At 39.3% G+C, this 10,743-nt stretch overlaps 1 protein-coding gene across 1 annotated transcript in view; it reads left to right on the top strand.

Annotated features, from left to right (window-relative positions):
* LOC106011569 overlaps positions 1 to 10,743 on the top strand; it is a 25,552-nt gene that overhangs the window by 12,962 nt on the left and 1,847 nt on the right. The window contains exons 5-6 of the mRNA XM_013081675.2: positions 831 to 1,039; positions 10,315 to 10,577. Coding sequence (XP_012937129.1) covers positions 831 to 1,039; positions 10,315 to 10,577 — 472 coding nt within the window. The remainder of the gene's footprint in view (positions 1 to 830; positions 1,040 to 10,314; positions 10,578 to 10,743) is intronic.

The following is a 10,743-nucleotide window of genomic DNA, read 5'->3' as shown; positions in this document are numbered from 1 at the left end:
ACTCCCGTACCCTCAAACATGTTTGGTTTCCTAGTGTTGCAGTCGCTCTCTCTATTTTGGTATTAGAACTTTCTGGGTGGAATTTGATTTGACTGGGCTGAATACATTCTGTTATGTTTAATTTGAATCGTCAAAATAATTGGTCTGGAAAAAGTGTAAAAACATGCATTTTTTATTTACGTTTCTTTGAGCATTGTCGGAGTAATAAAAACATATACTCCAGGGTACTCATCTTACGCACGTGGTCTTCCAGCATCCTCTCTGTGCATGTCATCCATAGTTAGGATAGTTCACAAGAAATGAACTGTCACGATTATCATTGAGTATCAAAACATTTTTTAAAATCTAAGGGGAAAAAAAAGTTAATGTATTGGGCAAACATCAGTGACATTAGCCACAATCTTAAATTAAGAAACCACAGCCTAAAATAACGAACAAGCAAATAATTTTTATACACGTAAGCACGTTGGTGTCAAAACAAAACATTACAATATGCAGTTTTTCATTTATCAAATAATTAGCCTATTTTGCTTTCCCCTAAGTCTTTGGACAAATTATTCTATTACTCCTCTATTAATTTATTCATCGCTTTATCTATTCATTTATTTATTTATTTAACGTAGACATTTTTACCGCTCCATCGACACAAGTTAGATCATTTAGTAGCCGGTTATATGTCCGTCACGGTCAACCCGGACTAAGGCAACATTCTAGCAGAGAAGCCGAGATACTCGAAAAAAAAAATTCTCTGAACTCCGGAGAAGTGCCAAAGTGTTACACGGCCGATACTGATGGCAGATATATTACATCCTATTGCTTTTGATGTCTAGCAAAAACAAGAAAGAGAGAGGACTATTTTTCACAACTACTCCGAGACTGGAGAGAAAATCCTGAACGGCGGCAGAGGGAGGCGCAGCTCGAGCCAATCACCGACAAAGACTTCTGTGACGTCGAATGGTAGAAGCTGCGCAAGTCTGAACGAAGAGCATGGAGAAAATAATGTCGATTCTACAGCGTCGAATGCGAAAAGTTCTCAAAGGTGAGAGGGAATGGATGAGAGACACACATCTTTAAAATAGTATTTCCGTTCCTGTTTTTGTGTGTATACATGTGCATGTGTGTCTGTTGTTTGTGTCCGTGCGTGCGTGCGTGCGTGCGTGCGTGCGTACGTGTGTGTGTGTGTGTGTGTGTGTGTGTTTGTGTATGTCCTCTTTGGAAGTTGAAAAATCTTAAACTGATATAAATAGACGCCATCTAGAAATCGAAGATAAAACATTTATTACACGAGTTTTATCAAGGTAGATAAGAGTTTCAACGAGCGATTACACAATTTCACTAGTAGAATAAATCATGGTCTACCACCATAACGAGTGTAATAGATTTTTCAAACCACACTAATATCAACTGACGAAATAGGTCCAGAACAACAAAGTTCAAATGACTAGTCAAGTGGACAAGAGGATCCATCCAACAATCTCAGATGCATACAAAATTTTCTTTTCAGAGTGAAAATTGAAAAAAGAAGAAGGATTTTCTACTTTATTTTTAGCCACACACTGAATACAAGTTGTGCTATCCGTATGTCTCCTTCCGCGAAATAAACCCTAAACAAAACAATAATAACGTAAGTATAGTATATAAACCAAGCTGAAAACGTACGATTAAAGAGTTGAAAAATGAAGAAACTGCATTTATATGACATGATGTCATTATATTAGAATAAAGATAACTTTAACTTTCATTTTAAATTGTGCAACAAAATTAAACCAAAGGCTGGGAGTTTTTTGCTAGCTTTGCACTTAAATACATCACCGCATTCTGACGTAGATATCTAGTCCCGGTTCACTAGGCCTATGGTGCGCATCATTTGACTAGATCTAGTTAAAAAAAAAATAAAGGCAACGTAGGCCTAGAATTTAGAAAGTTGCTCGTAATCTCAGCTATAGGGATACTGGAAGAGTGGTGTTGGGCACTTCATTTGGGCGCGGTGAGCATGCTTAGCAGCAAACTCTTTATTGAGGCAAAGCGGTTATAATAGTGCTAGAGGTCGTAGCTGTGATGTCACCCATGTAAACTCACTTTGGCTGTGTGAGCCAACTCAGCTCACTTTGTCGCCATTTTTGAGAGGATTAGAAACAGCTCTGTCACGCAGCTCGTCCCCCGCAACGCCTATGTCTGCATAGAGTTTGAAGCTCAGTTCATTTATGTTTTAAGTTTTCTTTTTGTTTGCTGTTGTAGTTTAATCATACAACATGCACGCATACACAATACTGCACCTACTGACCGACTGAGGGAAACATAAATGCACTTAAGTGGGGGCTACAATAAAGGAACATATATATGTAATATGAGGTATTGTTTGTTTTTTCCGGGAGGGGTAGGGGAGGGGCGGAGGGAGACAAAGTGAGTAAATGAGTTTGTTAAGAAAAAGGACAATTTCATACTTGCAAAATGTATTGCTTTTATGTCATGTTATCTCCACTCTCCTTCTACTGATGCAAAGCCTAGGTCTTCATAGAGTACAAAGGGTAAATTATTTAAAATATCAATTCGTTATTGTCTCAAAATGAGAACTTAATTGTTATAGGCTGGGATACTATAAATCACTTATTGTATGGACCCTGTACGCACACCCGAAGAGCATTGTTTAATATCGGGCAAAAAAAATAAATATACTGACAACATTTTGAAATGCAACATCTAGATAAATAGCCGGTTTATCTTAGACCTTCTCAATATTTTCTAAAATTGGCGTTGATTGGCAATGGTGTTTGGTTACACAACACCTCGTCTTCCTTGAAACCCTGCTGTTGTTGTTGCACATGCTGTTTGGCATTGGTTCCGCACATGAGACAGAATATTACGCCTGTCTTATTGGTGGGTAGTTACGTCTGGTTAGCTACTTTCTATTCTCTCATCTCAACAACGTCGACAGTGGTTCTTTTCCGTTGAGCCAGCTTTGAAAGTGTACTGGAGTTGCAGCTGAAACTTCCAGCAGCTTCTCGGTCACATTCCTGATTCCAGAGGGCGGCAGTGACGGGGAACAGTGTCTGCTGATGTCATTTTACCGGGGAACAGCAACTAGTATTAAATTTCTTTTTTACAGTTTATCTTGGTATAATCGCCCACAGTATCGAATACAGCTATACCTCTAAGTTACATTTAGTCTTCTATTTTCAAGATTTAAAAAAGGGCGTCATTGGACAAATGACTGGCTTTAAAAACAAAATTGTTCTCTCCCACTTGTTATGAGACTTCTGTTTGTTTTTGTTTTTGTTTTGGTGTGTGTTGTTGTTGTGTTTTGTGTTGTGTTTTGTGTTGTGTTTTGTGTTGTGTTTTGTGTTGTTTTTTTGTGGCCGTTTTTTTGTTTTGTTTTAATCACGAAATCTTTAGTTCCATCTTAACTGTTTGCAAAAAGATGTCCACAAACTATTGTGGGGTCTGTAGGTACCTACATCTCAATACAGACGATAACAGTGTTTTTAGTTTCAATAAGGTTTTACGGCAATTGCAACTGCATAAAGTCATATGAGCGCCAAGGGGTTGATGTCAACAGAGAAGTCCAAACGAGCTTCAACAGCACAACGCCTGCTTCAAGGCACCCCGGAAATAGCGGGTCACAAGAGGGTGACAAACATACCGAAGAAATAGAGGAGAAGTGACGATAGTAAGGAATAGAAAAGGAAAAGCAACAGTTCCCTGTAACAGTTCAGGCACAGTTATGAGCATGTCATTGATGAATCAGACCATTTACAATTCTTCTGTGCATAAGAACATGTTAAAAATGTTCCCCCTTTGGGAATGGCCTAAAACACTTCAGTCAGTAGCACCGCCCCGGGGGGTAAGGATAACAGTGTCTTTCGATCAAGTCGCCATACAGTACACTGTACAGTGACAGTGCAGTGTGCAGTGTGAAGGCCTACTAGCTGTGACATCAGATGCACAACGCAGTGGGTGACCTTGATACCTGACTTCAAATTAAAAATTTACTATTCAAAGACAAGGTTTTCTAAATTTTAGATGCCTGGCATCAAATCAGGTTCATCGGAAGCCACTTGGCTTATTTTAATACACTGATTCCAAAAATAAAATCAGTTTTAGCTGCGATAACTATTTCTAAAATTTTGCAAGCAAAGTTTGATCCCGTACGGCGGCAAAATTCTAAGGGATTCTTCGTCACAGCTCGCCTCTCCACAATTTGACTGTAGGGGTCTATAACGAGATTAGTTAAAACTGACAACTTTGTCCTTCCTTGTTAAATTGTGATTTTAAAAAACCCAAACTATTACATGAAGCAGTCTTGATAAAAATACTTTTTATTTGCGATCTTCTAAATCCAGTTAAGAAAAAAGTCACCCGTGAGTCATTTTGTTATTTTTGTTACGCTGGTTCCGAATTCGATATTATTTTTACGATGGAACGTAGTATTCAATAAATTATAAGCAAAATGTTACAGTCGGCGGGTCACATCTATACCACGATCAATAACACCAAGACGAGCTATTCGCTAAGTGCAATCGCTGTTCCGTGGACAATTTTTTCCCCCTGTTGTTAAAAATAGAGTCGCTGCTCCCCGGTGTTCCGCAGAGCTCCTTGTTGTGGTCTGAGGTGCTTAATCTAGATATACAGTTTGGTTGTTGTTTTTTTGTACATGTTTTACGACGCATGCAACTGCATAAGGTCATATGAGCGCGCAGGACACATTAAACTTTTCCAGTTGGAAGGAAATTTTGAATTTACCCCTTGGGCGGCCGAAGCCTACTCTTACCAATTTTAGACCACCAAGGGATCTTTAATGAGCGCAACTTGCACAAGGGCCCTCCGAAATTTTTTTGCCCTTGTCCGAGAAGGCTAGGTGTAGATCTTTCCTACCAGAAGATCAGGGGTGTGGCAGAAAGACAGCAGTAAGAGGGAGCCAAAGAGTAGCAGTACAAAGGCTGCAGAAAGAGTCAGGAGCCCAGAGGAGGGGGCAAAGGAGGTGAGGGTGTGGGGACAGAGAGAGCAGACGAAAGCAGACGACAGAACATCGTTAGAGAGTAGGAAAGGAGGTGAAATGAGACAATTTAAGAGAAGAAAATTTTTCGGTCGCTACCCGGAACGGAACCCAGAACCTTTGAATGAGAGGCCAACACCGTAACCTGTAGGCCATGAGAGCCCAACATACTGTTTGAGCGACACACAGCAAAAGATTTCAATAAAATTATGTTTTTTATTTTAACAAGTAATCATGAAGTCAATCTCATTCATTGTTTCTGAATTTTACTCCTCCATTATTTGAAGATTATCTGGCTCATTTACAGCTAGACATTTACAAAAATCCCTATGAGTATGAGTACATTTTAGCGATAGGCCAATCACATACAAAAGAAATCAACATCAAAAGACTTCGCAGAGTATCATTAATCCGTGACTGAAAAGTATTGCTGTGCACCGTCTGGCCTTTTATTCCTCTCCGGAATGGCGGCGCGCCTTTCGCGTTTGACACTCATGACGTCACTGCTAAGACCTTTAGTTATATTTCAACGGTAACAGTCGCAAACCGTTTAAGTCCTGAAACACTACTTTTGAGATAAACACAAAACAATGTATAAAATGTTATTTTTACCAACGTGTTATTGTATTTTTGATTTTGACAATAAAAGTATGTTAACTTGAATAATTGTGTACTTTTAAAGGATAATTATATTTGTTTAGAATCTATAAAATCAGACTTACATGTTTTGCGGTCTCAGAATTGACAGCAACATACACGGTTAGGGAGATACACGGTATAACTAAGTCTTTCTCTCGTGCAAAAGTGAGAGTTTCACGAGTTGCGCTATGTTAATGTATAAGTGTTAATTACATGAATAATTTCAACTGATGTTCCAAGATTTTGTCAGTAAGAAATAATGTTCTCTTTTGAGAGAGGATAGTCCTACGTTAACGTGGTTTCGTGTCAAGATCTAGTCATTCTCCTCGGGTGATGGAGGTCCACGGTTTGAATTTGTGACATCTGGCTGCTGGTACTATTGAGTTACAAAGAAAAGAAAAAAGAAAGGCTACTTATATAGCACTGATATAGACTACGGTATAACCACGCTCATGGTGCTTTACAATTGCATTTTACTGGCTGACAACAGCAGAGTATAAATTGAACAAAACCAACCGTCTGTTATAGCTTGTTCACTTTTGTTCATCCAGGAATTTACCTAACCCCATGAAACTTTACGTTGTACCTCTGCGGGCCAGCGACCCCCCCCCCCCCCCAAAAAAAAAGAAAAAAAGAAAAAATTCTTGATCCAGTGATAAAACAAGTTTTTCTCTTTGGGCCCCATATTAAAAACGGCTCTTTGGATGCATACACAGGATCACTAAAATAAATTACTTACAGTAGCCTTGCCTACGCATTATTCATTTTTGAGACAACGACCCTACCCCCACATGTCGTCTGTGTAAGCTTGTGGATTTTATCTCCCGGTTGCCAAGACGTCTCCACGTGCTCCATGTGGCCCACGTGAGTCTTGAAAAATACTCACCCCGTCTCTTGAATCGAGTCTTTTAGGGGAACGTTAAAGTGTGGTGTTGAGGAAAATGTGTCAACTTTTATATCTTTTAGGTTTCTTCTGTAAATCCCCTACTATTTTTTGTATCCCCTTTAAGCTTACATCAAAGAAAACGTATCAGAAGCTTAGTTTAATGTGACTTTTATGAATGTGCTTGTAGATTATGTTGGTCGCTTCACTTTTAGATCGGCATGCAAAGACCCAGAAAGGGATTTGTTTTTATCCTATTTTGACAGCGGTCAAACGAAAGTGAACGAGCTATAAAAATAGATTTCGGAACCCCCCCCCCCCCTAAAAAAGAGTAAGTCAAAGGCATCTTTTACGCATGGGGTCCCAGGGTGAGAAGAGACATGGCATGTGCGAGTTACGTCAAGTGAGTTCCGAAATCTTTATCGAGAATTTCGGTATATTTGTTGGAATGTTGTATCGTTCTCAGCCCGGGTTGGCCCTGATTGGCAGGGTTGTAAGCCCGCTTACTACATGATCAGAATTTAAAAACAATTTTTTGAACAAAAGTTGGAATGCTTAACGCTTCACAAATAAAAAATATCCACTAAATGCCACCCTTTCAATATGGTAAAGCACCTTAAAATGCATGTAAATCAAACAGAACAACATGCTTCATGAACTGTAGATGGTCGTATTTTGTCTTTTTGATCTTTAGACGAGCGGCATTTAGTTGTTTGGGAGTTTCTGTTGCATCACAGCTCATCTTTCTTTGTTGAAATTGTCCACGTCTTGGCAAAGGCAAAGGTGTACTGTACAGTCTTCTGTGGGCTTCAGTTTATAAAGGATGGGTTCACAAGGACGATATTGCAATGCTCGAAGACTCTTTTTCTAAATTCTTTTGTACGATGATTTTGTCGTGCTTAATCCTAAAGTGTCCCAAAACAGTTGCAATCACTTCCTATCTAGTTTCTTAAATGCAGCCATCTCAAAATATGCTCTAAAAAAATCTTGTGTATAAAGGAAAGTTACCAAGCAAGATCCAACATGTTACTCCTTCAGACTCGGTCCAGACATACCTCGTGACAACCAACGTCCAGCATGGACGGCTCAGTATTGTTCAACAGACTTGCACGGTGTGCTCTGCCAATATTGAGATTCAGTAGGGATACACCGGTTGCTCATGTGAAAATCACACGCATTTCTATTGGTTATTTTGTTCCTTCATCAAAACAGAACCTGCTTTTGTTTTTGTTTTTGTAAATTGTTTTACGGCGCTCGCAACTGCATAAGGTCATATGAGCGCGCGGGACACACCTAATATTTTCAGTTGGTAGGAAATTTTGAATTTTGCCCGGTTGGCGGCCGAAGCCTACTCTTATCGATTTTAGACCACCAAGGGATCTTTAACGTGCACAAATTGCACCCGGGCCCTCCGAAATTTTTCGCCCTTGTCCGAGAAGGCTAGGTGTAGATCTTTCCTACCAGAAGATCAGGGGTGTGGCTGAAAGACAGCAGTAAGGAGAAACGAAGGAGTAGCAGTAGAAAGGCTGCAGAAAGAGTCAGGGGCCCAGAGGAAGAGGCAAAGGAGGTGAGGGGGTGGGGGCATAAAGAGGAGACGAAAGCAGACGAGAGAACATTGCTAGAGAGCAGGAAATGAGGTGAAAGGAGGCAAATTTAGAGAAGAATTTTTTTTCGGTCGCTACCCGGATTCGAATCCGGGACCTTTTGAATAAGAGGCCAACACTTTAACCTCTAGGCCACGAGAGCCCCCGAACATGCTTTGTGGCTCTATGATAATAAATATAGAAAAAACGATGTTAGTATTTTTAAACTTACGCCGTTTGCGATTTTCACCGTCGATTTATAACCTCTTTGTATAGAGGGCAAAAATATAACACGCTCTAGGGATAATAATATTGTGATTTAATTCAATACTTTGCTTGCATAACGTGGGAAGGGGAATATAGTGCTCGGAGTAGTTTATGCACATTTTGTTTACAGCTTATAATTTCACTCGTGAGATATCAGCTTATATTTCATGTGTGAAATGTGAGGATTTATTTGAATGGTATAAACAAGTATAATTTATTGCCATTTCCTTGTAAGACCAAGACACTGAGAACATGGTGCTGAAAAGTGTTTGTGCTAACATACAGCTGTACTTCAGTCCAATCGTCGCGCAAATGACTCCAGACATACCATCATTGCTCTTGACACTGGCTTTCATGCCGTCATGAAATAAATGAGCTATAGTAATGAGCTCTCGACTTACGGTTATAAGGCTTTTGTTGGGTTATGTATAGGGTTCAACCAAAACCATTGAACTCTGCAGGAATAAAATCAGCGCCATAGGCTCTATTATTGAAAGACGTGGCATGATACTTCTACTGTGCGGTCAAAATTCGCGGCACAACTTATTGTCAAATATCTCTTCAACTTTCACACAAAGGTTCTCCAACTTTTGCTCTATGACTTGTATCAGTTTGTCTTAACAGGTCAAAATGTTTGTAAACACCTGTACGCTATATTCTAGAAAATTCCGTATTAAATACTATAGTGCGGTCAAAAATTCGTGGCGCAACTTATCCTCAAATATCTTTATAGCTTGTGATTCAATGTCACACATACTTTGCACAGTTGTTTGTCTCAATTTGTCTTAATTTTACAATTATAAGTTTCCACAACAATTGAGGCTAGATTACAAAACCTTTTATTCATAAATGTATATAAAATACTAGAAACCTCCTTCACGTGGAAAACAGAATTGTTCACTGCACTTCCCGCTTTTCACACACATTTTGTATACTCATATGGGTTACGTCACAGCTCACCATGACACTTTTCAGTAGCAAACTTAGTTAGGCTACGAGAAATTAATTTCATAGTGAACACTTTTTGCACTAAAACTAAAACTAAAAGTTCTCAAAGCATGCGTTCAATAAAGATAATCTCACGATTAGAAAACAATGACGGGCTTTAAAAAGCGATATCGTCCCAGCTGTAAACCTTTTAAAATCAATAGAAACCACCCACTAGGATTTAAAAAAAGTATTTATGAAGGAATTTAAAAAAATAGAGCTAACAGTTCTTTACCAAAATATTGATCTGTTAAGACAATTGATATACGTCACCTTGCAGAAGCTGGACAATCTATGTACAATAAGTTGAGGAGGTATTTGACAATAAGTCGCGCCACGAATTTTTAACCGCACAACAATGGAAAATCCAAGTGGTCGATTTCTGCAGATTTTAAATGGTTTACAGCTGGAGCAATATCACTTTTAAAAGTAAGTCCGTCATTTTTTTCTAATCGAAACATCATGCTTATTGAATTGAACGCATACTTTGAGAACTTTTAGTGTAAAAAATGAGTTCAGTATAAAAAAGAATTTATTTCATGAGTTACGGTGGTAGATCATGATTTATACCATATTTTGAGTAATTATACCATTGCACTTCCTGTAAAATAAAATTATATTTCACACTTGACATATAAGGTGATGGTATCTCACACGTGAGATATAAAAATGTGTTTAAAATATGCCGCGCACTATATTCGGCTTCTAACCTTCTGTAAACAAAATATGGTCTTGAATCATAATATTTCCTTGATCGTGCTCTGTAAAAACTTCCCTGGCTACAGTAGCTCTATTAGATATATAGATACTTTTACCACTGTTTTTGACAAAGTCTTGATATGGACAAATAAAAACGGTTATGTGTTTCATTATAACAATATGACAAGCGTATCAATATAGCCCACACGACTGTAGTTTGTCTAGTTCACGTTGTGTAATAACATGTTCGTTTCTATCACCAGACAAGAAGATGTCAACCAAACATTCTCCAAGCCAGCGCCTCTCCCTGACATCAGACGAAATAGCTCTCAAAGTACCGGCCCCAGCACAGGTGGCGACGCCTCCAGACGTACCTCGATCAAGACCGTCAACGGAGGGGGGGAAGTGGCCAAAGTTCTCGTCACGCAGATGTCACAGTCGAGTACATTTGTTGGCCTAACTACCGAAGAGGCAAACGATGCGGTACCTGTGTTTGATCTTGGAGATGAGGGGGAAGAGGAAGATGGTTTGTTACTTCATATAGCCTCATCAGTCTTCTTCTTTTTTTTTCTTCTCCTCCTCCTCCTTTTCCTCCTTCTTCTCCTCCTTCTCCTCCTCCTCTTCTTCTTCCTCCTCCTCCTCCTATTCCTCCTTCTCCTCCTCCTCCCCCCTTCTCCTCCTCCTCCTCCTCC

This window comes from Aplysia californica, unplaced genomic scaffold, assembly GCF_000002075.1.
Source record: "Aplysia californica isolate F4 #8 unplaced genomic scaffold, AplCal3.0 scaffold00141, whole genome shotgun sequence".
In the NCBI taxonomy this organism is placed as follows: Eukaryota; Metazoa; Mollusca; class Gastropoda; order Aplysiida; family Aplysiidae; genus Aplysia; species Aplysia californica.
The sequence above is the reverse complement of the archived record's forward strand: the minus strand, read 5'-3'. Positions and strand labels throughout refer to the sequence as shown.